General features: G+C 42.8%; 1 protein-coding gene across 4 annotated transcripts in view; it reads right to left on the bottom strand.

Annotated features, from left to right (window-relative positions):
• Positions 1-24,068, bottom strand: part of PAPPA2 (pappalysin 2) — a 285,263-nt gene extending 261,195 nt beyond the window's left edge. For all 4 annotated transcript variants that reach the window (XM_060132723.1, XM_060132713.1, XM_060132703.1 and 1 more), the window contains exon 1: positions 23,153-24,068. In XM_060132723.1, coding sequence (XP_059988706.1) covers positions 23,153-24,068 — 916 coding nt within the window. The remainder of the gene's footprint in view (positions 1-23,152) is intronic.
• Between the last annotated feature and the right edge of the window lie 3,301 nt (positions 24,069-27,369).

Here is a 27,369-nt window from a genome sequence, read left to right on the forward strand (position 1 = left end):
CAATATAATCCCCATCAAAATTCCAGTGGCATTTTTCACATAAATAGAACAAACAATCCTAAAATTTGTATGGAACCACAGAAGACTCCAAACAGCCAAAGCAATCTTGAGAAAAAACAAAACTGGAGGCTTCATGCTCCCTGATTTCAAACTATTGTACAAAGCTACAGCAATCAAAAGAGCACAGAACTGGCATAAAAAATAGACACTCAGATTAGTGGAACAGAATAGAGAGCCCAGAAATAAACCCACATGTATATGATCAATTCATTTATGACAAAGGAGCCAAGAATACAATGAAAAAAGGACGGCCTCTTCAAAAAACGCTGCTGGGAAAACTGGATTGTCACTTGCAAAAGAATGAAACTGGACCACTATCTTATATCATACACAAAAATTAATTCAAAATGGATTAAAGACTAGAATGTAAGACCTAAAACCACAAAACTCCTAAAAGAAAAATAGAATATAAGTGACTCAACATCGGTCTTGGAAATGATTTTTTGGATCTGACTCTAAAAGCAAAGCCAATAGAAGCAAAAATAAACAAGTTGGACTATATCAAACAAACAGCAGCAAAAACTTCTGCACAGCAAGGGAAACCATCAACAAAATGAAAAGGCAACCTACCAAATGGTGAAAATATTTGCAAATCTTATATCCGATAAGGGTCTAATATCCAAAATATATAAAGAACTCAAACAATTCAATAGCGAAACAAAACCCCAAAACATCTGGTTTTAAAAAGGGTAGAAGATCTGAATACACATATTTCCAATGAAGGCATACAGATAGTCAACAGGTATTTCACAAAAGGCTCTACATCATTATTCATCAGGGAAATGCAAATCAAAACGACGGTGAGATTATCACCTACCACCTGTCAGAATGGCTATTATCAAAAAGACAAGAAATAACAAGTGTTGGTGAGGAGGTGGAGAAAAGGGAACCCTCTTGCAACTGTTGGTGGGAATGTAAATTGGTGCAGCCACTATGGAAAACAGTATGGAGTTTCCTCAAAAATTAAAACTAGAACTACCATATGATCCAGCAATTCTGCCTTTGGTATTTACCTGAAGAAAATGAAAATAATTTGAAAAGATATGTGCACCTCTGTGCTCATTGCAGCATTATATACAATAGCCAAGATATGTAAACAACCTAAGTGTTCACTGATGGATGAATGGATAGAAAGATGTGGTAAATATACTCAATAAAATACTACTCATGCATAAAAAAGAATGAAATCTTGCTATTTGTGACAACACGGATGGATCTTGAGGGTATTATGCTAAGTAAAATAAGCCAATACTGTAAGAAACCATAATAAAAATATATATATATATATATATCTGAATCACTTTGCTGTACACCAGAAACTAACACAACATTGTAAATCAACTACAGTTCCATAAAATTTTTTTTTAAGTCAAACTGAGAAAAACAAATACTGTATGATTTCACTTACCACTTCTATGTGGCATCTAAAAAACAAAACAAAACTCATAGATACAGAGAAGAGAATGGTGGTAACCTGAAGGGTAGGAGAATGGGGGGTAGGTGTAATGGGTGAAGGGGTTCAAGAAGTACAAACTTCCAGTTGTAAAATAAGTAACTCATGGGTATATAATGTACAGGATGGTGACTACAGTCGATAATATTGTAGTGAATACTCAAAGGCCGCCAAGAGAGTACATCTTAAAAGTTCTCATCACACACACAAAAACTATATGTAACTGTGTATGGTGACGATGGTAACTAGACATAGAGGTGATCGTTTTGCAGTACATTCAAAGATCGACTCATTATGTTGCATACCCGAAACTAATGTTATATCAATTATACCTCAATTAAAAAGATTTTTCTTTCAGCTCTTGCTTGGAACTGGCTTCCATTATGCATCAGTGTTTACTAAATTTAAAATTGTTCAAATACTTTACCTTGTATTTAAGTTTTCAGAGAAAGGAAAGTAAATTGAGAGAGCATATCTTTTTCATTTTATTCCTGCTCTCAACTCCAAAACCTGTCTTTAGAGACTGTGGGTACCTTAACAGAGCTATATACTCATGTGGGTCCTCCAGAAAAATCATTTGCATCCGGTTCTCTACTATTATTAATTGCCAGAATTTAGAATTAATAGGATCAACTAGTCTCCCTGGGTGAAAAAATTTCAAGTAGCAGTGAACATCAAAGCCAGAGAGTTATAAATAACTGTTTAATGTAGAAATTTTTAAATGTGGCCCCTGTAGAGGAGTAATCCTGATTCTTTTCGTTTTGGGGTTCTTTGCACTCAGGAGATCTGCTCATGCCAAAAGGAAATAAAGAGACTTAAACTATCTTTTATTAAATATCTACGACGCTCCAGACACTGGACATGTGCCAGCCCTTTTAAACCCTATCACAAATGTATGAACTGAATTTTATTGTATTCACTTAAAAACCAAAAAACTGAGGATCACAGAAGTTAAGCAAGTTTTCCACAGTCTTACGTTTAGGAAGAACCAGAGACAGGGATCAAAACCAGATCTCGTTGACCAAAAAGCCCATGCTCTTTCCACTGCACTAAAACATTTCAAATTCTAAAAATTAATGGTTAATTTTTCTTTTGGAGCAAGAAGAGCAAAAGAGCTGGTGAGTGTGGCATTAACAAATTTTCAGACTACTTCTTGAAGGTGACTGGGATCTGATTCTCAAAAAAATATATGCAGGCTGACATCCACACCTGGAAATAGTTTGGAGGAGAGAACAGACTGGTTAGCATAGCAGTTAATATCTCCAGGCTGGCCAATACCTAAGTTGACAGGCTGGCCAATACCTAAGTTGACAGGCTGTCTTACTGACCTTTAGTAAAATGTCTGGGTGGTCCCGCAGGGTTTACTGTGACACATGACACTCAGTAGTCAATTCTAGAGGACCCTGAAACAAAGTGGGAGCTTCGTATCCCAAAACCAGGACGGTGACTAAAGGCTGGAGAAGGTGGGAGGGGAGCTGATGTGAAGAACACTCAGCTGAAAACTCTGCTCCAAGCCAGTGGCTTCCATCTCCATTTCTTCCTTTTTCTTGGTTTCCCCACTAGGTATGTAACTGGTGGAGGAGGACTCTGTATTAGAAGAGAGTGTAACGGAGATGGGAAATGAGATGGTCCAGGTAGGAGCTGCTCTCAAACAAGCCAGTCAGACTGTTCTGACTGCTCACCTCCTTCACCAGAAATCCCCTCTGCTCCCCTACTGGAATCTTCTGCCAGTTGGTTTTGATAGAATAGGGTCCCCTGAACACAAGACCAGATAGAGGGCGTTACACTTCAACAGTGTTCTTGGCATCCTAATAAGGACAGTATCCACCCCAGGAGTTATAAAAGTCAATATGAAGTGAGAGCAAAAGGAATCTTCTGAGAACTGTCAGGAACCAACCTGTCCTTGGCATTCCTATTTTATGGTGATGACAAATGGGGAAAAGGAGCAATTCATACACTTTTCCTTCTCAAAGCAGAAAAGTGTCTGTGTTTCAAGAACATTATGCAAACTTTGATTTCAGAATGTTGAAATAAATGGAAAAGCCAAAAAATGTCCCTGTCTGAGAGCCTATGTAAGCCCAATGCTGAGAAAGATGCACTGAGACTTCATTCTCATACGCTTCCCGATTAAAATCCTGATCTACAGTCAACATGTCACTTTCCTAACAAACACCACCATTCCAAATACAGTCCCAACCCCACAAATAATGCTATAGAGCTCCCTTTGCCTGAAGTGCCTCCCACCTATGGGTGTGCCCTTCAAAATTAACCTAAGCTTCACTTTGTCCATGAAGCCTTGCTTGACCACTTTAGTCAAAGGAGTTTTCTGCTGACCCTCATGGTACCGCTGCTATTTTCCCTATTTATCCAAGCAATCTGAAAGTTCCTGGAGGACAAGAGCCTATCTTAAACACCTGTGAATTTCCCACAGGGTGAAGGGAAGACCAAGTTTTAGTTCCTACATTGCACCTGCTCTGCTATGAAAGTCAAATTGAGTCATGAGAATCTTGACTCAGAGAAGGAAGATATCCCACCAGTCTCGGAGGTGAGTGGGTGGAGGGCAGGGGTGCCCCTTGATCCTGCAATTGCATCTGACCTAGAGGTATGATGCAAGGGGGACCAACTGTTCCTTCCACTGTGCATCTACAGGTGCTCAGACTTTCCCATGATGCTTTCCCCAGCCATCACATAATAAGCTGCTTCCTTCTGAGTCCTACAAGGTTGGATTACAGCACATGTGGTAAAACCTGTGGAGAGATTTTCTTGGGCAAAGCCCAATCCTGGAGGGAACATTCATCCATGAGAGAGTCTTATAGAGGAGATCATTTAACTACAGGCCAAGGTAGAAGAAGATAAAGTCCAGGCAAAAGTGCTGTCCTTGGCACAGAAATGGCCATGGAACCTCAATTCCAGGAAAGCCCCAGAGCAGAGTTCTTCTCTGTACTTCTGGGAGGGTTAAAATCGGGAGTGAGAGCTCTGCTTCTCCAGGAAGGCCCACTGGCTTCCAAAAAGGTGAGGCTCAATAAAAGAGAGAAGTCACGCACAATGTCATCAGCTCTGGTAACTGAAAAAACATGCTGTGTGGTGCAAGTTTGTTTTTAGGAGGAAAATGAGCAAAAAATAGGGCCAGGTTAGGTCATGATCATAAATCAACCTGATACAAGGCAAGGTTCTTTCTCAGGATGTTATGCCTATGGCCTTCCTGCACATCTATCTGCTGCCTTCTGCAGAACTACTTACCCAACACCCCACCCCCCAGGGAGAGCATAAGGGGAACAAAAAGGGCCAAGGAGGAGGAGGAGATAGGCCATCCATCAAAGGCCATGCAACCTGGCAGAGAGCAGGGCTGTGTCAGCAGGAACAGTGGGAGAAAGTGAAAAAAGAAGCCCAGGGAGGTTTTTTTCAGCTGTTCTAGAAGACTTTCCTTCAAGACAGGATTAGGCTCAGCTTTTTAACCATGAGCGCAAGCTTTTACAGAGTGGGAGAAAAACCTTCTGAGACTATTTCACTAGCATCTTCCCAGAAAAATTTTAAATCTCTCTTTACAGTCCACTCTTCATTTTAGTCATGCACAAAGATGACAGAAACCAGAATGAGAATTCCCCAGGCTTTCCATAGGCCACCCATGCATAGGGTGAGAGCTGATAAGGCAGATTGGCAGGGAGAGGAGAGGGCTTGCTTTGTCATTGCCTGAGAGAGCAGGGAAACACAGTATGGTGAGATTGGGAGACAAGAATCCAAAGGCATGCGCAACCTCAGAAGAGGTGGCTCGTACATAGCAACCATGGAAAGTAATTAGCGAGGTTCCTGACACAGAGTGTCAATAAATGTTAGCTACTCTTAAGGTTATTATTGTTACTGATGAGGAACAGAGCGGACATCGGGAGTTAAATGAAAAGCACCACCACCTTCTACCTTTAATAGGTAGTGCCTGCCGGACCAAACTGAAAGTGCACACAGACCTCCTGAAATGCCAGCTCTAGACCAGAGCTGCTCAGATTTTAGTGTGTGTATGGAGAACATCCAAAGTTAATATTAGCAGCAAAGTTAATATTAAGAAGTGAAGAAGAAATTAAGAGCTTTCCAGATAAGTAAATGATAAAAGAGCTCATCACCGCTAAACCAGCCTTAAAAGAAGTGTTAAAAAGACCGTTTTAAGATGAAAAGAAAGGGTGCTAATTAATAACAAGAACACATATGAAAGAATAAATCTCACTGGGAAGGTAAATATATAGTAAAGGTAGTGGATGAATCACTTACAAAGCTAGTATGAAGGATAAAAGCCAGAAGTAATAAAAATAACTATGATTACAGTAATTAGTTAAGGGATAAGCAAGATAAAAAATGTAAAATGTGACATCAAAAAGATGAAACATGGTGGGGAGAGTAAATGTAAAACTTTACAATGAGATGAAACTTAGTTGATATCAACTTAAAATAGACTGTTTTAGATACAATTTCTCATATGTAAGCCTCATGGTAACCACAAAGCAAAAACGTATAGTAACTACACAAAAGATAATAAAAAGGAACATATGAATACCATTGAAGAAAGTCATCAAATCACAAAAGAAGACCAGCAAAAAGGGACTTCCCTGGTGGTGCAGTGGTTAAGAATCTGCCTGCCAATGCAGGGGACATGGGTTCGATCCCTGGTCTGGGAAGATCTCACATGCCGCAGATCAACTAAGCCTGTTCTCCACAACTACTGAGCCTGTGCTCTAGAGCCCATTCTCCACAACTACTGAGCCCACGTGCCACAACTACTGAAGCCTGTGCAATCTAGGGCCCGAGTGCCGCGACTACTGAGCCTGCGTACTGCAACTACTGAAGCCTGTGTGCCTAAAGCCTATGCTCTGCAACAAGAGAAGCCACTGCAAATGAGAATCCCACACACCGCAATGAAGTGTAGCCCCAACTCGCCCCAACTAGAGAAAGACAATGCACAGCAATGAAGACCTAACACAGCCAAAAAATGAAATAATTAATTATTTAATTAAAAAATAAATACATAAATAAATTTTAAAAAAAGAAGACAGCAAAAGGAAGAGGCTACAAAAACAGCCAGAAAATAATTAATACAATGACAATAAGCACATATCTATCAATAATTACTTTATCTATCAATAATAAATAAATTCTCTAATCAAAAGATTTAGAGTGGTTGAATGGATAAAAAAAAGAAGATCCATCTATATGCTGCCTACAAAAGACTCACTTTAGATGTAAGGACACACATAAGCTGAAAGTGAAGGGATGGAAAAAGATATTCTACTCAAATGGAAACCAAAAGAAAGCTGGGGTGTCTGTACTTATATCAGACAAAATAGACTGAAACAAAGACTGCAATAAGATACAAAGAAAGCTGTTACATCATGATCAAGGGGCCAATCCAATAAGAAGATATAACATTTGTAAGTATTTATGCACTCAACATAGGAGCACCTAAGTATATAAAAGCAAATAATAGCAGATCTAAAGGGAGAAATAGACAGCAATACAATTATAGTAAGGGCTTTAATACCCCACTTGCATCAATGGATAGATCATCTAGACAGAAAATCAATATGGAAACGTTGGCTTTAAACGACACATTAAGACTAGATTGACTTAACATTTACATACAGAACATTCCATTTAAAAGCAATAGAATACACATTCTTCTCAAGTGCACATGGGACATTCTCCAGGATAGATTATATGTTAGACTACAAAACAAGTCTTAACATGTCTTTAAAAATTTAAGAATTGAAATCATGTCAAGCATCTTTTCTAGACACAATGGTATAAAACAATAAATCAATTACAAGAATAAATCTGGAAATTTTACAGATATGTGGAGACTAAATAACATGCCACTAAACACCAATGGGAAAATGAAGAAGTAAAAGAGAAACCAAAAATACCTTGAGACAAACAAAAATGGAAATATGATGACAAAACTTATTGGATAGAGCTAAAGCAGTTCTAAGAGGGAAGTTTATAGCATGCCTCAAGAAACAAACAAACAAAAATCTCAACTAGACAATCTAAATTTAGACCTAAAGGAACTAGGGAAAAAAGAACAAGCAAAGCCAAAAGTTAGCAGAAGTTCTGAAATGTTAAAGATCAGAGCAGAAATAATAACATAGAGACTAAAAAGATAATAGAAAAGATCAGCAAAATCAAGAGCTAGTTCTTTGAAAAGATCAATAAAATTGATAAACCTTGAGCTAGACTCCTCAAGAAAAAAAGAGAGAGGACTCGAGTAAACAGTCAGAAATGAGAGGAGATGTTATAACTGATACCACAGAAATACAAAGGATTATAAGAGATTAATATAAACAATTATATACCGACAAATTGGACAACTTTAAAAAAATGGATAAATTCCTAGAAACATACAACCTTCCAAGGTTGAATCATGGAGAAATATAAAATTTGACAGACCAATTACTAGTAAGGAGATTGAGTCAGTAATCAAAAACCTTCAAACAAACAAAAGTGCAATACCAGACAGCTTCACTAGTAATTCTACCCAACAGTCAAAGAAAAATTAATGCCAGTCCCTCTCAAACTCTTCCAAAAATAGAAGAGAATACTTCTAACTCATTATACAAGGCCAGCATTACCCTGATATCAAAACCAGACAAGGATACAACAAGAAAAGAAAATTACAGGCCAATATCCCTTATGAACATAGATGCAAAAATCCTCAACAAAATATTAGCAAACTGAATTCAACAATACATTAAAAGGATCATACACCACGTCAAGTGGGATTCATTCCAGGGATGTGAGAATGGTTTAACATCCATAAATCAACAAATGTGATACACCACATTAACAAAATGAAGGACAAAACTCATATGATCACCTCAATAGATACCGAAAAAGCATCTGAAAAAATTCAATTTCCATTTATGATAAAAACTCTCAAACAAATTGTGTAGAAGGAATGTAACTCAACATAACAAAACCTATATATAATAATCCCACAACTAACATTGTACTCAAAGGTGAAAAGTGGAAATCTTTTTCTCTAACATCAGGAACAAGACAAGAGTTCCCACTCTCACCACTTGTATTCAATTTGGTATTGGAAGTTCTAGCCAGAGCAATCAGGCAAGAAAAAAATAAAAGGATCTTAATTGGAGAGAAAGTAGTATACTTGTACCTATTTGTAGATGATATGATTTTATATATAGAAAACTCTAAGGATTTCACTAAAAAATTGCTAATACTAACACATGAATATAGTAAAACTGCAGGATACAAAATCAATACACAGAAATCTGTTGTGTTTGTATGTACTAATAATAAACTATCAGAAAGAGAAATTAAGAAAACAATCCCATTTACAATTATATCAAAAAGAATAAAATACCCAGGAATGAATTTAACCAAGGAGGTGAAAGCCCTATATATGGAAAATTATGACACATTGATGAAAGAAAATGAAGAGGACACATATAAATGGAAAGATATTCTATGCTCATTGGTTGGAAGAATTAATATTGTTAAAATGTGCATATTTTCCCAACCAATCTACAGAATCAATACAATTCCTATCAAAATTCCAATGGCACTTTTCACAGAAATAGAACAAACGATCCTAAAATTTGTATGGAAGCATAAAGGACCCCAAATAGCAAAAGCAATATTGAGAAAAACAGAACAAAACTGGGGGCAAAATGCTCCCTGATTTCAAACAATATTACAAAGCTACAGTAATCAGAAGAGTATGGTATTGGCATTAAAACAGAAACAAAGATCAATGGAAAAGAATAGAGAGCCCAAAATAAACCCACACATATACAATTAATTCATTTATGACAAAGTAGCCAAGAATACACAATGGGGACAAGACTGGCTTCAAAAAATGCTGTTGGGAAAACTGGATAGCCACTTGCAAAAGAATGAAACTAGACCACTATCTTATATCACACACAAAAATTAACTCAAAATGGACTAAAGCTCTGAATGTAAGACCTGAAACCATAAAATTCCTAGAAGAAAACATAGGCTGTAAGCTCCTTAACATAGATCTTGGCAAAGATGTTTTTAATCTGACACCAAAAGTAAAAGCAACAAGAACAAAAATAAACAAGTGGGACAATATCAATAAAAAAAGCACGTTTATTGCCGCATTACTTACAATAGCCAAGATATGTAAACAATATATGTCCATCAATAGATGAATGGATTAAGAAATTTTGGTATATACAATGGAATACTACCCAGCAATGAAAAAGAATGAAATCTTGCCATTTGCAACCACAGGGATAGACCTGGATAGCTAATATGCTAGGTGAAATAAGTCAGACAGAGAAAGAAAAAATATCATATGAGCCCTCTTATATGTGAAATCTGTAAATATATATAGGAAAAGAAGAAAAACAAACAAAAAAACCCAAAAGCTCATAGATACAGAGAACAGATTGGTGATTTCCAGAGGTGGGGACTGGAAGGGTGAGAGAAATGGGTAAACTGCTTTTGGTTTTGTGTTTTAGTTTAAAAAATTGAATTAAAAAAATAAAAATTTAAAATTAAATAAAAATCACATTTTAGATGAATATTCAGGAAAACAGGAAGGTGTTTACAGCTTGTTTATTTTTAAAACTATGTAAATTCTAAAACGATATATATACTTTGATCTAAATTTTATAAAATAACAAATATGTGCTTATTTTCATAAATGCAGATTCATAGGAAAAAGGTTTCTTAATTTTTATATTTAACACATTTTCTACAATAAACAACCTCTCTGAGTCCATTTACTTATCTGTAAAATGGAACTAATGATAATGCCTCCTTCATTTGATGGTCAAATGCATTAATATAGGTAAAACCTAATTACAATAAACACTCAAAAATGTAAGCTGTTATTAATTATGGTTATTTTTATCTTGTTTTCTGCTGAATCTCCAGTATCTACAATGGAGCCTGACACACATTAGACACTCAATAAATATTTGTTGAACAAACTGATTAATTAAGAATTATACACTTCATGTAGGACATTGGTAAAATTAAAATCAGATATTTTGGTTGGAATAGATCATAAGGGACATTAAATAAGAGTTAACCAGTTTTGACTTACACTCTGGATGACAAATCAAGAGCCACTGAGGGTTTTAAGTAGCTAAAGATAAGACATGGCAGAAGGAAACCTACTCAGATCTGCTTGTTAGAAAATTGTAATGATGATGCTAGAAAATTTTAAGTAATAATGATAGTGCAAGGACAAAAATAAGTTACCTAGTAAATTGATTGTTGCCATTTCTATATGGCTTGGAGGTTATTTAAAGGAATTCTGCACTGTTTGGAAAAGCCTAGAAAGCAAAGGGCTTGGGCCACCGTGACCCCCAGAACTGCAAAGAAACAGGCCCAGCACCGCCACTGACCTGAAATCAATCTGGGGCAGCAGGAGCCTCCTTCCTAAGGAAGTTTTCTTGATCACCACAGCAAAATGCAACATTGCTTTAAGCATTCATTACCTACTGCCTGGGTGGTTAGCTATTTTCTTGCTAAAAAAGTAATCCACAAGGGCTAGAAAAAAAGCTACCTGGATAGCCAAGCTGGAGTTCTAGTGTGCCTTTCAGAGAGTGGCCAATGTATTTTGGGTCCTCATGCACATCTCCCAGGACAATCCTGCCTCATCCCAACTTCCCCAGACTCTCCCAGGCCTTAATCCAGACCCAAAAATGGCTAAGGGGAGCCAGCCCAGCAGCCAACTGAGAATCCAAAAGGTGGTTAATACTATTCTAGTTAATAGAGCAGACTGAGGAGTGTGATCCGCTAGATCAACCAAACTTAATAACAGTACAACCTTGAGCAACATTGAGCAATTTCTCTCATTTTCCTCATCCATGAAATGGAGATAATAATGATACCTAATTAATAGGGTCTGAGGGAGGATTAAATTAATTCACACATGTAAAATAATGAAAACAGTGCGTAGCACTCAATAAGCACTCAATATTATTATTCACTTGTTAATATTATCATTTTAATATATATAGGCCCTATCTCTCCAACTGTATCATAAACTCCTTGAGAGCAAGTAGTCCTGTCATACACTAACTTTGTGCTCAATAAAGATCTGTTGAATAAATAAATTAGTAAGTGAGACAATAGACTAAAAAACAAATTGAGCTAGGTACTTCCTGTTTCCGGGCCACCTGTTGTCCTCTTTTTTTTAGACTGGCAAAATTAACTTTCTCTAGGAACAGTCTCTCCTTCCCCTCCCACAAGGAATAATGTGAACAGATGGACACACAAAACAAAATTTCTAGGGGGACAATGAGAAAGAGACAATGCATACAAACCAGAAGAAGCAAATAAATAGAATAGATAATTTCTGAAAGTTTAGAAATAATCAAGTTGCAACTACACCCAATTCTTCTAGGAGACTAGTTCCTGGTCAATATTTATCAAGTATAGATATATTTGGTGGGCTGAGGAAGGGAAAGTTGAGGTGGAAGATAAGGGTAACCACCCTTTCTAGTTATTTTCGAGTGAATTTCAAACATTGTAGCCATCTTCCAAATCAATAGGATTTAAAGATTACCATGTTTTCCTGTGCCTACTTCCAAATAGAAAAATTCACTTCACAGTTTGTAAGACTAAATCTTGCCCTGTGTTTGTTCAATCATTCATTCATCCTCTTATCTTAAACATTTATTGGATGAGTTTTATTTGCTATCAATGCACTAGGTGCTATGGGTATAGCAATGAAAAAAGTACAGCCCCTGACCTCAAGCAGCGCAGGGGGGGAGCTAGCCTAGGAAAGAAATAGTGTGGCAGTAGGGCCATATCTGTCTAACATCAGTCCCCAGCACAGTGCCTGGCACACAGGAGGAGCTGAAAGAATATCTATTAAATGAATAAAAAGTAAGATGGGACTTGCAGTAAGTTGACCTAAGTGTTTTGATAAGGCTGAGTATAAGGTGTTAGGAGAATTCACTGGAGAACAAACCTATATCAGTGAGACCAAGGAAGGTTTTCTAGAAGAGATATCATATTAACTAAAAACCAGAGAGTGACTAGAAGTAAGTTCAGTGAATGTGGGTTTGGGGAGTAGTTTCTTGTTAGGAGAAAAAGTGCAAAGGGCTCAGGTCAGAAGCCAGGGAAAAGAGTGGTGTATCTGTGTCACTGCTAGTAGTTTGGCATTGCTAGAATGTAACTAAGAGTGTGTGTGTGTGTGTGTGGTTTTGAATGTGTGTGTGTGTGGTGTGCATATGTGTGCATGTTTAAGTATGTATGTGTGTATGTAGGTGCACGCACATGTGCACACGTGTATGGATGGGAGTGTGAGTGTGCATCCACCCTAGAGGGCAGTGATGAGCCTGAGGACATAAGTAGGGTACCATATGGCATACTAAAGAAGTGGACCTTTATCCTGAGCTCACATGGGGGTCATTCAAGGGTTTTAGGCCAGAAAGTGACTTGAGCCGCTTGGTATTTGAGAAAGCTTAAAAAAAAAGTTCAGTCAATTAGCTGAAGAATGAATTGGCCTCTCAGGTGAGAGATGTCCAGGATTAGTGTACTGGCTGTGGGGATGAATAGGACAGGTCCACATGAGATTATAGAGGTAGAACAAACAAGACTTGGTGAGTGATTCCTGGTATTCTATGTGATGTTGAGGAAGGTAGGGGTGAGGGGTACTGAAGTGGGACAAGAACCCCCAGGGTTCTGGCCTGTGTGGAAAGAGCTCTTTGCTGAGATCAAGGAAACGGGAGAAATGAGACAGGTGGAAGGGTTCAGCTGAGACATGTTGGGACCCTTTGCTCCTTGCTGCTTCTTCCATAAAAATTAGAGACAGCTTTGCACTGTGGCTAAGAGCATGGACCCTAGGGACGGAGCCCTCAGGTTCAAATGCTGATGCAGCACGAGCAGCTGTGTGTCATTGGGCAACGTCCTATTCCTCTCTGTGCTCCAACTTCTCCATCCACTTCCTTGAGTTGTTCTGAGGAGCTCGTGAGTTAACATTTTCAAAGTGACCACAGTCATATGTGGTTCAGAGTAAGAACTATGTAAGTATTTGTCCAATAAAAATCCTTTCAATAATTTCTTGAAACAATTGGGCATGCTTTCCATTTCTGCTACCTCATCTTGCATTATTCTCCTGTGTGTTTATGCTGTCTTCTACTTTAGATTACTAGTGCTTTATTACAAGACCTTGAGACTTGGATCTCTCCTACCTTAAAAAAGTCTCTCTAAACCTGTGTCTACTTCTGACTCCTATTCCTTCCCCTCATAGCCACTTTCATTGCAGAGTGTGCTAGACCCTGCTCTAGGTCTTCACAGCCTCCCATCTCATTCATACCTCCATTTGCTGTAATGTGGAGTCCTCTCCCAGCCCCCAACTCCAGGGTGAAACTGCTCTCTCTAAAGCCTCTGAGGATTTCCTAACTGCTTCATCCAATGAGCCCACTTCAGACCTGATGGCTTAGTGGGTGCTCCTATGCCATCTGACACTTTATCTCCATCCTTCTCTCTTTTCTCCAATTCTGCTGCCTCCCAGGCCTCCTTCAGTCTCTCTGGTTTCTGGCTCTCCTTCTCTAGCCTCGAGGAATTCTCAGGCTCGCTGAGACAGGACTGGCCCTCCTAGAGGCCGAGCTGTTATGGTACAGTTACAGGTCAGCTCCCACTGGGCAGTGAGCACCTTCCAGGTACAGCCCCTGCCTTGCTCATTCTTGATTCCCCAACATGTGACGTAATGCCTGATACTTCACCTAATAGGAACTCAATAAATGTTGGATGAATGAATAAATGAGTGGATGAATTAACAAACAGAAACCCAAAAAGGTATGTTTCTTTGCTAACCTGCCCAAAACGTACCGCAATTACTTGTATGAAAGTTAGCAAATGCTGAGTCACTGCTTGAATGATGATTCACTAACTGATTGATTAAGTTTTAAGCTCTGTGACTTCCCACTCTGACCAGCAACTGGACTTCTAATCCAAAATTGAGCCGCAATTACTGGTCTTGATATCCCAGTTGGTTGCCATGGCAATGCTTCAACTTCAAAATGCTCTGAAATTTTGGGTTCCAGTGACCGTATTGTATATCTGGGCAGAACAACTTTTCTCTACGACTCACTTCTGACTCATAAAGAGAATTGGGATGCTTTTGTTTGCCCACTGGGCTTTATTTCCTGGATGTTCTCTTTTTAAAAAAATCCAAAGAGTAGGATTATTTTAAGGCAGGTAATGAAAACGAGAAGGAGGGGATGCTATTAGTTTTTTGGACACAAACTTAACATAGAGATATGCTTTCTAGAAGGTGCTAGGGTCATGGAGTGTATGATGTGAGCAGGAAGGGGTCTGATGAGCCCCCAGGGTAACCTAATCCCATGTACTGGAGCACAGAAGCATGGAATTTATGCACTTGTTTATGGCAGCAGACACCGAAGCTAAGGGATGTTCAGGGTATTCAGGCTCAAAATCCAAGCTAACGTGCTGCCTTCCTCTCCTGTTTATTTTGCCTCCTCAAGGCATGGACTAGGATGGGAAGAAGAAGGAGCAGGCCTGCTGGAACACACGTCCTGAATGACTCAGATGGGCCGCCAGCCCCAGAGGAACAATGAAGTAGAGCACAAAGGAGGGAGCAGAAGGTGAAGAAAGACAAAGCATTGCCAGTGATGGGCAAATGGGTGAATGTATTTGGGCCACCAAAGGTGATTCCTACTTTCCAGCTTCACCCCTATTACTCTTAAATATTTCCAGCCTGACAACCCTGTGCTCCACCCAAGAACGGCACCGAGAGTGCCCGTAGGTTTCCTTCATCCCTGAGGACTGAGAGAACACAGAGCTGACAGAGAACGAGGAGAGAGCGGCCAATGGTGGCATGTGGATCAGCCGGGACCCCTCCGCACTGCACTGTCTCCCTGAGGTTGCGAACACAAAGAAGGGAGACAGTAACTGAAGCTGGGGATGAGGACAGGAAGCGCAATAAGCGGTGTCAGGCACTGAAGCTGCCACGTGATAAGGAGGATGATCACACAGTCACACTCGGAGGAAACACTTCTGTGCTGCCACCTGGAAGTGAGTCTCCTTCCCCAACCTGCACCCCGAGACACCTGAATGACTCCAGAATCCCAGATCTCATCCTTGTGAGTCAGGCACCAGGTCCTGAACAGAGTGGGCCACAGGGAGATGGCAGTGCTTAAGCACCCAGGGCTGGAATCCAGGGAGAAGTTCAGGACATTATAGGGGAGCCATATGGCCTTTATTTTCCCTTCTCCCCTCTGTTTCTCTTCTGTTTTTCTTCCTGAAGGAGCTGATGCACTGTGACTTTTGAGGGGCTGAGTGTTCCCCACGTGCATGTAATTTGCACGTGGGGAATCCGATGCACTGTGACTTTTGAGAATCCGATGCACTGTGACTTTTGAGGGGCTGAGTGTTCCCCACGTGCTGTGACTTTTGAGGGGCTGAGTGTTCCCCACGTGCATGTAATTTGGGGCTCATGCACGTGGAAAGTCATAGAAAGTAATGCAGTTCAGGCCAAAGGAGAACTCCCGCCATACAGAGTCAGGTTCAGGGAAGAATGGGCCATCTTAGGATGCCCTTGAGTAGCTGGAGGACGGAGCTTGATGACAGCTCCCATCTCAACCAGTAAGGCCCCCCTCTGATTGCAGAGGCCTCAGCACAGAGGTCCATGCGTCTACTCATTGTACGAGACAACATCACATTTCTCAAAGACTACCCAGGTGCTACCAGATGTAAGCAATGGCCAAGCCCCAGTCTTCAATGAGGCCACAGAAGTCTTTTTAATTTTAGTGGGTCAAAATATAAAACCAAACCCTCATGCATTCCTGGGAATTGCAAAATGTTCAACATAGTTACCATATGCAATTCCACTCCTAGAGGCCTACTCAGCAGAAATAAAAACATAAATCCCCTTGTGTATGGTATTCATAGCAGCACTATTCATATAGCCAAAAAGTGGAAGCCACCACAATGTCCATCAACTGGAGAAGAGATTTTTTTTAAAAGTGACACGTCTAAGGAATACTACTCAGCAATGAAAAGGAATGAAGCTCTGATGCATGCTAAAACGTGATGAACCTCAAGTGAAAGAAACCAAATTCAAAAGACCACATATTATGTGAAATGTCCAGAGTAGCCAAATCTATAGAGACAGAACATAGATGAGTGGTTGTCTCTGGTTATTGTGGATATGGGAAGGAGGAGAGGGAAATGGGGAGTGACCACTAATGGGTAAGGTGTTTCTTTTGGGTAGAATGAAAATGTTCTAAAATTAGATTGTGCTAACAGTTGCACAACTCTGCAAATATTCTAAAAAACATTAATTGTACAGTTTAAACAGGTGAACTTTATGGTATAAAAGTTTTATCTCGATATGCCATTTATAAAGAAAGAAAATATAGTTGACCCTTGAACAACACAAGGGTTGGGGCACCAACCCTCCATGCAGTCAAAAATCCATGTATAACTTATAATAAGTCCTCCGCATTCCCAGTTCCTCCATATCCAGGTTCCACATCCTCAGATTCAACCAACCACGGACCAGGTAGTACTGTAGTATTTACTATTGGAAAAAATTCCACATACAAGTAGACCTGCACAGTTCAAACTCATGTTGTTCAAGGGTCAACTGTAAATAAACAGAAACTCCATCTGGAATGCTCATACAGAAACCATCAGGACTTGTTTTCTGCAGGAAATTTCTGGGAAGTTTTGTTTTTACTTGAATAAAAGGTGTTTCCCTACCACTGATACTGTCAGTCTCTCTGTAGGTATTATCCTGGACAGGGTAGGACTAGGAAGCAAAGAAAAAGAGGGCTATGGAAGAAGCATGGCATGCAGGAAGAGTCCTGAATACCAGGTGCTGGCAAACTATGGCTCACAGGCAAAATTGGGACTGCCACCTGTCTTTGAAAATAAAGTTTTACTAAAACACAGCCATGCTCATTCATTTACATATTGTCTAAGGTTGCTTGCATGCTCTAACGACAGAACAGTTGTAACAGAGACTACGTGGCCTGCAAAGCCTAAATTTTTTACTACTGTGCCTTCACAGAGAAAGCCTGCCTACCCTGCTCTAGATTCACGAGTCTACTTAAGTCTTAAGTCTTGCTGCTTAAATCACGGTCCACATACTAGCAGCAGCAGCACCTAGGAGCCTGTTAGAAACGTTCCCCCAGACCTACTGAAATGGGATCTGCATTTGTGTTAGTGCAAGAAGCAGATGCCAAGATGGGGTTCAACATACAAGGATTCTGTTAGGAGAGACAACTAGGAGAGAAAACAGGGAGGGGGCCTGAAAGGACTGGGAGAGCCATCAGTTCATGGTACAGGTCTGACCTGAAGGAAGGAAAGAGAGAAGATGGAGTGGAAGAGAGAAGATGGAGTGGAAGCATTGTAAACTGCTATACAGTCTAAAGAATGATCTGCAAGGCCACCACGAGTCCTCAAGGCAGAGACAACTATCAGAGGAGATCTGAATCTCTCAGGAACTGGTTTTCCTTATCCCTGCCACACCAAGGCATGTGGCCTCAGCGGAAATGCAGTGACAGATTCAGAGCACAGCACCTCTGTCCTTGGGCAAGGAAATGCCCCAGAGTTGGCATTCTCATTGCATCTGCTGCCAGGTGTATTCCCATAGCAGCAAGGACATTTTGAGAAAAATACCAGGTGATCTCTATGCATATTTAAGTTTGAGAAGTAATGCTCTAGAACAGGATTTGGCAAAGTCTACAAAGGGCCTCACAGTAAATATTTTAGGCTTTGCAGGCCATACATTCTCTGTTGCAACTACTCAACTCTGCCATTCAAAGTGGGAGCAGCCACAGAGAACACACAAACAAACGGGGGTGGCTGGGTTCTAATAAAACTTTATTTACAAAAACAGGCTTCAGCTTTGGACACACATAGCACACACAGCCTTCCTTTTAAATTCTCTTTATATCTATGTGGATACTTCTGTGTGTGAATCTGTGAAGCTCCACACCCCACATCAACAAAACTCCTCACCCTGAGGACGCCACCCCCTTACTGGGAGAAGGGGTTGTTACATCGTCCTGTGAAACCTCATTTCTCAGGTGTCATTCAAAACAAAAAAGCTATAAATACGCCTTAAACAAGGTCAGCAGATGCTAGCTACCAGGAAATCCAGAGAGCTCTGGAAGTTATGTGAACTGCATGATACGGACATATTTCTGGAAAGTGAGCATAGATTCCATCATATTCTCAGAAGAGTGTATGATCCCAGAAAAAGCCTTGGACCATTGTCCAATGTATTAAATAGTATTGCCCACGCTAAAAATAAAATGATTTTTTAAAAAAACAGAGTCCTTTCAAGCCACTGATTCTACAGTGTTCTCAATCATCTTGAGACCATCTTGCCAAAAACCCTATCTACCGTCATTCCTATTTTACAGATTAGAACACTAAATTCCTAAGAAATTAATATCCTAACTGAGGAAGGACTGCAGGTTGGTGGGTTAACGCCAAAGATGCATTGGTTAACACACTGCTCTTAGCCATGATCACCTCCCGCTGTTAATACCACTTCGTAAATAAATTCCACGGTCAAGCCTGTGTTGGGCACTTTACATACATGATTCAATTAAACATTGTAACAACTCTGCAAGACATTGTCTCATTTCTCAATCTGAGGACACCAAAGCTCAGAAAAGTTTAATGGATTGCCACAGGTGGCAGCACTGATTAAGTGTCAGATGGGGTCTGATTCCAGGTCTGTCTGACTCCCAAATTCTGCCCTGGAATGTCCTCTGAAACTTGGATCCTCAGAAAAGGAAAACTCATCTTCCAGTCAGGGACAGTTTCTTAGACATCTTTGTATTCCCCACAGAGCCTTGCCCTGCTTTGCATGGCAAGGCACTCAATAAATATTTGTTGAGTGAAGAAACGTGGGCTCGGGCTCCAGTTCTGCCATGGACTTACTGACTCAGTCTCCTGCTCTTGGAGCTGCAGGTGGTTACTCAGCTGGGCAACTTCAGGGAACATTTGAAATCAATTAGGGGTGAGGAGGAACCTATTAAAAGGTCCTCTTCTGTGTATGTTGGGGTTGAAGGAGAGGAAAGGAAGTTGAGAAGGAGAGAAACAGGATTGTTTCAGGGTTGGGTGCTGGAGCTTAAAGATTTCACACGAGGATGGAACAGAATTGGGCTTAAGTCCACTGCTGAGTTCCAACAGCCTCTCCAGATGGGATCCTGACCTCCGGCTACTCCTTGGTGGCCACAAGTCCCTGAACTGCCACGCCCCCGAGTAGTTACTTTGATGGAGGCCCCTACGCTGGAGCAGCCACTCACAGTCTTTTCCTAGGCCCTCCTGCCTCACGTCAGAACTACAGGAGATTGGCAACTTCAGAAGGTCTAACTTGCAGGGGGCCCAGCACCATCACTCCCCCTCCAGGGACCAGAATCTTACCCGTGAAAGCCTGTGAGGCCTGCACTGCCCTTGGCTCCAAATGAAAGTATTCCAACAATCCATCCAGAATCCAACTTCCTATTTTGGAAGCACGTGGGAGTTAGGGGTGGGGGGAGGGAGGTAACTCTAGTTGATTTTGTTTTCTTTACCAGATTTTACAAGTGCCAGTTAGTCACAACCCAAAGAATGCCACTTTAGCCCTTTCACATAGGCCCTGAGGAAAGACTTGTATGAAGCTGACCCTAAGGGATGCCTACCAACAATGCTCTGGGACGGGATGATTAATTACCTCCCAGAGGCCGGGGGGAAAGGACAGCCCTCCGAAAAACCAGACACATTCCCCACTGCGTGGCTTCCAAGGCACCGCCTACTCTCCTGTGCACGAAGCAACGCTGCCACCTAGTGCCCTGTGTGGGAAGTATTCCCTGAGGTCTCCCATCTCAGGGGGGTTCCTCTACAAGGGCTGGTGCAGCTGAATCACTTAATATATCTGCCAAGGAGAAAATGCCCCAGGTTTGGTAGATGGAGGACCGGGAAACTGGGTCTATGTTAAGTAGGTAGAATCTGAGGTTTGAGAGCTGTTGGAAAAGAGTATAGGAGTCAAGTTTTGCAGCATCTTGGGTTATCCTCAGTGGAGCAGCAGAACTTCCATGGTTGAATTGTATTTAGCTCTCAGGAACACAATTCAGTTGTGGTCATTCTGCACAGCTGAAGGCCAACCAGCCCAGGAGCGGGCAGTGACCAAATAAAAGGACCAGTGCTAGGGTCGGAGAGGGAATTTGGGCTGATCTGTTGGTAGGAGTGAGTAAGTTAGTGAATCGGAGACCTTTCTTCCGGGAGGAGGGCGGTGGGGGTGGGGACTAGCCTCGGCCCTTCATGGTTCTCAGCCCTGGGGCCCCCAGAGGAAGTGTACGGAGCTGAGCACAATGAGTAGACAAGGATGCCTATGTCCTTGGGAACCCGGTTGCTAGAATCCTAAAGAATGAAAGCCTTGTTCCCAGCCCCCATCTCTCCCAGACTTTTACCCTAAATCTCTCCTGAATATTTTCTGATGTGCACAAATCTGAACAGAGATACAGGGTGGGAGGTGGAGAGGAGACAGACCTGCGTATTTCCTGCCCTTCCACCTTCCTGGTGTGGACCTATAGGGGAAATACCAGCACACCTCCAGGAACACTTTGATTTGAAGAGAAAGAAACCTCCGAAGCTAGACTGTCTGCGAAAGAGTTCCTGCCCAATTTTACACGCTTAGGGAGGTTATGAGGATTCAGATGGGCACTTTGGAGAAGGATCTGAGTGTGCACTGTGGCAGGGTGGAGGTGGGCACAGGAGGGAGATGTACGGGCTTGGGGGGCGGGGGGGGGCGAGGGAGGAGGTGCATCAAGGAAGGCTGTAATTGGAATCAAATCCTGACCCTGTTCTCCCCGCTGCAGAGCATGAGACAGAAGGACATGAAAGGGATGGAAAGATCCACTGTCCAGAATCTGTTCCCTCAGGTTTGGGGTTTTAACAACTCAAAGCACTGGTCTCTTAGAGCCTCCCTCCTATATTCCTGCTGCATCCTTCTCTGATTCTTCTGAGCCAGGGAACTGATCCCAGGTCCCTATGCCGCTACTGCCAGAGGAGGGGTAAGCAGAGTGGTAGGCCCCGGTCTAGACTGCAAGCACACAGTTTCCCTGGCAGATGGGTACTAGGAAGTGAGATTAGGCAGCAAGAAGATGTCATCTGGGAAAAACTGTGAAGCTGCCAACTCTGATCAGATAATCATCTCATTATTTCTTCCATTTGGCCCCAGAATAAGGATTTCCTTCTACTCTTTCTCTGCCCCCACCTATCTTACAGCCCAGCCCCTTCTCTATCCCCTCCCTTCACCCTCTCCCACCCCAAAATAAAATCACGCAAAACCACAAGACTCTAGAGCGCTCAGTGTCTGGGAATCCCAGCTTCCAAAAGAGAAATCACAGCCAAAGAGGGGGAGACAGCGTGTCCGGAAGGGATGTTCCAGCAACACCCCATTGCAAGAGGCTCCCTCCTTCCAGATTTCTTTCTCTAGTCTGAAACTTATTTGCAGGCATCCAGTAACCTGAGAAGTTTTTAATACGGGGAGCTAGCTGTCAAGCCTTTGAGGGGTTCTGGAGTTCCATTCCCAGTCTGCCTCTGGCATACCTCTCATTCCTTCTGTTACCCCCTCGATGTCACAGGACTGGCAAACATCAAACGGTGTTGCAGACAATCCAGATTAATAAGATTTCAATGGTTCTACTAGGTGCCTAGCCTTGTGTGAGGTTCTGTCACGGGGCGGGGGGGCTCCAGAGGGATAATAGGAAACTGAATGATGAAGTATCACATCTAACCCCCAACCACCCCTTGCCTGAAACCAATGCCCCCACCATCGAAGTAAGGCAAAGGAGGCATTCCTAACCCCACTCTTTTCTTTGTTTTTCTGGGTGACTTCCCATGAAAGCCAAGATCTGGGTATAGAGTAAAATAAATGTGGGTAGTGTTCCCAAACACTGCCCCTGATTAACACCATAGAGTTATACAAGGTGCATTTTAGGTCCCTTTTACAACGGCCAGGGCAAGAAGCCAGGGTCCTGGCTTGTGAGTGCCCACCTTTTCCAACAGACCTTGCTCTTCCTAGGCTGGACTCACTCATGATTTTTAGGACAAAGCAAAGGGGACTCAAGGACCTGGACAAGGTAGTAGCTTTCTGCTACATCCCAGGGCTGCTCAGAGAAAAGGAAACCAACCAGGACCCATTGGCTGTGTACCTGGCAGCCTTGTTCTCTTGCCGCCTAGCCCAGCCCAGGCTTGACTCGCTGCCCAGGTCTTTACACTTTCATGTAGTTTCAAAGTTGCCTGGGTATCTCATACTGGACTATGAGAAATGGAGTGTGACACCTCTTCCCCACTGACAAAGAACCAGAGATCTTCCTCTTTAAAGAGGGATAAGAGAGTGAGCTGGAGGTCTCCTAAGTGCCAGCACAACGTATAGAACCACATGAGATCAATACAAGGGACAAATGCTCTTGTGGTTACAGAGTCATTAAGGTAGATGATGTCTGGAATCCTGCTGCGCAGATGAATAAAGGCCCTTCCCCCTCTCTGCTCAGCCAGCCCTCCCTGGCCCTCCTGCTCTGTCCCTTTCCCCTCCTTGCCCCCAAAGTCTAACCTCAACAAAAAAGGAAGCCAACCCTACCCCCGCGGACTACGGAAAGCCCAGGAGTGGGTTATTACCTGCAATGATGGCTGGGCTGTTCTGTCCTCCCTCCGGTTTCACCCAGGCTTCCACTGTGAACGCCTCCCGGGGAATGTCAGCCAGCACTTCTGGACGCAGCAACAGCTGCTCCCGCCTCCCAGAGAAGTACAAAACAGGCAATCCTCCTTGGGGGCTAAAGGTCTCTGCTTCCCAGTCGGGGTCCCCTCCACCATTCTGGATGCCGCCCTCCGAAGAGCTGGTTCTGACCCCATGCATAAGGGGATGCTTAGACCAAGGTTGGAAGTGCCGGGGAACAACACTGGGGTCTCCCTGCACACCTCCTGCCTGCCCCTTCGCCACCTGGCGCCGCCGCCTAGTCTTGGTCCGGCCCTTCCTTTGGGTCTCTGGTCCAGGTTCCTTCTGGCGTGGGAAGGTGGTGATCTTGGCGGCAGCCAAGGTTCCGTGCTCTTGAGTCCCAGCCTCACCTAGAGGCTCCTTGGATCCTTGATTGCCAAGATAAGTGTCATCATCTCCCAATAGCTCCGACTGCCCAATAGGACCATCCTCTACCCACAGGGCAGCTGGCCGCTCAGCCTCACTTGTCACTCCTGCACTTCCAGTCAGGTCTGGGGGAACAGATCTCACAGCCATTCCCTCGGCATCTGGCTTACTGCGCCCTGCATGGTACGTTCCTTGATCCCCCGCAGGGTAGGGCCTCAGGTAGTTCCCAGGTCTGCTGGGGTAGACCCCAAAGAGGTGATGCTGAGGGTCAGCTCTGGGTCTTCTAACCTTGGCCCCCAGCCAACAGCGTTCTCCTTCCAACAGCACCTGATTCAGGTGTCCTCTTTGAGCCAAGGATCTCTTGCGTGTCCAGCCCAGCTCAGAGCTGACAGTACTGAGCGCCCACCCAGCCAGAATCACCAGGCTTATTCTCAGAATCTTTAAGCACATCATACCTCCGCTGGCTCTTTATACAGAACCAGAAGTCAACTTCTGGGTACCACACCAGGGTGATGGAGAGAAGAGAAAGAGACAGCTGGCAGTAGATTCACAGTCACCGGGCAAACTGTTTTGTTCACGGACCAAACTTTTTCAAGCAGCCCCAAAAGAGAACCTCTTCTGGCTACCTGCGCTGGGTGCTGGGCCAGCGTGGCCTCTGTACCTCACCCACCGTATGTGTTTCCCTCACCCTTCTCCCTTGACCTCTCTCTCCTCGCTCTAGTTTAGTCCTTGCAGAATGAAGTTCGTTTCTCTGGGTTCCTATGAATTTCTTCCAGAGAGCTCAGGTTTCTCTCTTTTTCTTTCTTCAATAGCCCCTCCCCTCGCTGATACTAGAAGAGGGACACATGGGCATAAGCCAAAGCCCGTCAAATACACACTCACTCACAAACACATACCGCTCACTACCTGAAGTCATTCCAAAGAATCTTAGCTTCTAATTTTCTTTTCTCTCTCCTTCTTCCTTCCCTAGGAGTTACCTTCTCTTTGTAGTCTTTAACCTCAAATACATCCACCTTCCAATAAACTGCTAGAAAAACTAGTATACAGACACACAGAATTTGATGCTTATTATCTAAAAAGCCAAAAAGAATCTGGGGGCACAAAAATCCCAGCTGGTACTTAACCTTCACTCTCCAGATGTCCTCCTCAGCCAGCTCTCCATCCAGCCTCCAGTCTGCCTGTGCAGGTCAGAATGCTTCCCTCAGCTCCGTGCTTGGGGTTGGTGAGTGTTAAAGGATTTTTGTTTGTTTGTTTGTTTTTTTATCCCCTTCTAACTTGTTGCTGTGTTGTAAGTCTCCGTAAAGTTCTCCTTTGGGGTGCCAGTCTGGTGTCCTAGTAACCTTATGAGTCTGAGAGCCCTTGACTTCACCTTCTGTGAGTCTTGTGGGTCCCTGGGAAGATGGAAAAGAGAGCGAGAAGAAGAGCATAGCCTTCAGGGGACCTGTTCTCTCCGGTCCCTCCTGCTCCCCTCTCTCCCTTTCTCTCTGCCTGTAATTCTCTTCTTGTTTGTTTCATTTAAAGACAATGATGATGTCAAAGCTAATAAGTTCGGTGCATCTCTCCACCTACTCCCTGTCCCCTCCTCCCTCCTGAAAACCTCCCCACCTCACTGAGGCACAGGGGACAGACGCCACTCTTGGTTTCCCCAGTAAACATTTCTTGCTTTCTCTTCCAGCAGCTGCAGCCTACACAATCAATAGCCAACAATCAATACTGTTTTGGAGCACTCTTTTCTGTGTGTATTCTCTCTCTCTCTCTCCCCCCCCCCCCACACACACACACACACACTCTCTCTCTCTCTCTCTCTCACACATGTGTTGTGAACAGACTTGCTTACTGCCTGATAAATCCACACCAGGCCTTTAGGGACCACTTGCATCTTTCTTTTGTTTTGCCACACACCTCCTATATTTCTTCTTATTTCAATCATTTGGGATTTAAAAGAACAATACCCCAAATTCACTTTATATGAGACATTGGGGGAAAGGAGAAATCAATTATCCTGCTGCAAGAAGCATTCAATGGAAATGCCGTGGATTTGTGCGATACAGGTCTTCTTATTCTCGCTCAAGTTTCTCACTCTGAAGTTACTAAAAGTCACCATATGCTGAGTGAGCAAATAAACAAAAGAGATGCTCAAAATAAGTAAATTACAAAAATAAACAGCTAGACCCAAGCAGCTATTTTTTAAATTGATTTGAAATGAATGGATAGAATATGGAAGTAAATAATGTGATTTTAACCTCCATAATAATGTTTGCCTAGATGTAAGCTATCTCAAAGAGTCCTACCGCCTAAACACAAGTGCGTGTATATACACACACACACACACACACACACACACACACACACACAGCATGATTCTGAATTCTCAACACAGGTAAGGATGTTTGACCACAGGTGAGTACAAAACAGGTAGAGAAACATATTGGGTCCTTCATTCCACAGTAAGAAAAATCACTTACAGTTCTAAAATCACTGCTTGTGTTGCCCACATATAAAACATGCAGCCCACATATTTTGGAGTCAGATCACACTGCCTCTTTTGCCTTGGGTCTCCCCATCGTCTTCTAAACTCCTCTCCTCTGGCTAATAACTGGCTTACGTGCTTTAAGAAGGCTGTATCCTAAGCACCCCATCCCTGGCATGCCCTGTCTCCCTAAGCAGCATCCACTGAAGCCTCAAAGCAAGTCCCCAAAGAAGATATCCATCCAGGCACGTGGATACCACTACACAGAAATCCCTCAATCCTAGACTGTCCTTTTTCCTCTTATCATCTCCCTGTCTCCCTTCACTTTTCTGACTCAGCCCTTTTCCCTCCCCCTCACCCCGAAGCAGCTCAACAGAAATTGGGGCTTTGGTAGAGGGTAGGGGGAGATTCCAGAGAAAGACAGAAAAGCAGAGGAGATAGAGACATAGAGAGAGAAACCAGGAAAGAAAGGAGGGAAGGAAGGAGAGGGACCTTCGTTGAAATGAAGGGAAGATACCCAGGTAAGAAAAGAAGTAAACTCCCCCCTCCCTCATGCCACCCCCAGGACCCTCAGAAAAAGGTTTCATACCATTCATTTCAGGAAGGAGGGCTAACACAGCAAGGAAGAAGAGTTCCGCCGTGCTTTTCTCCCCCTTTTAGTGTGTGAATGATCTTGCATCCCCTATAGGTCTCTCCTGGCTCTCAGCTGCTAGTAATCCATTCATAAGGTTTCAAGAAGCTACACGAAACTCAAGCTTCCAGTTTAGTTTCTCTCTTCTCCCCTTCATTCCTTTGCTCACCACTCTCCTTCAGCTCTTGGCAGTCCAAAGTTTAAAAAAAAATGTTGAACCATTTCTGTGTTTTCCTCCTGTTGTAACTTTTGCTGTGACATCATAACCCTGCCCACCAACACCCCACCTCTCTCTCTCCTTTCCATCCCACCCCTCATCAGCCCCATGCCCCCAAAATACCCCCCACGGGGAAGAAGGGCTCCTGTCAGTTCCAACCTGTGAAAACACAAAGCTACTGGAAGGTGCCCCCTCTCCCCTCGGTCCCCCTCCTCTCTTCCCCTCCCTGCCTTACCCACCGCTCAGCCACGGCTCTCCCAAGGCTTTAACAATGATCCCATCTGTTTGACATGTGCGGAAAGGTGGGCTGGATTCAAATAATCTGTCAAGTGAATCATCAAAAACCCAGCAACCCCCTCCTCAATTCCATCGCACACGGTCACACACCAGACCCCAGCCAAAGGGTGAGAGAAGTCAGACTTGCACACCACCCACC

Source organism: Lagenorhynchus albirostris, chromosome 2 (genome assembly GCF_949774975.1).
Source record: "Lagenorhynchus albirostris chromosome 2, mLagAlb1.1, whole genome shotgun sequence".
Classification (NCBI taxonomy): Eukaryota; Metazoa; Chordata; class Mammalia; order Artiodactyla; family Delphinidae; genus Lagenorhynchus; species Lagenorhynchus albirostris.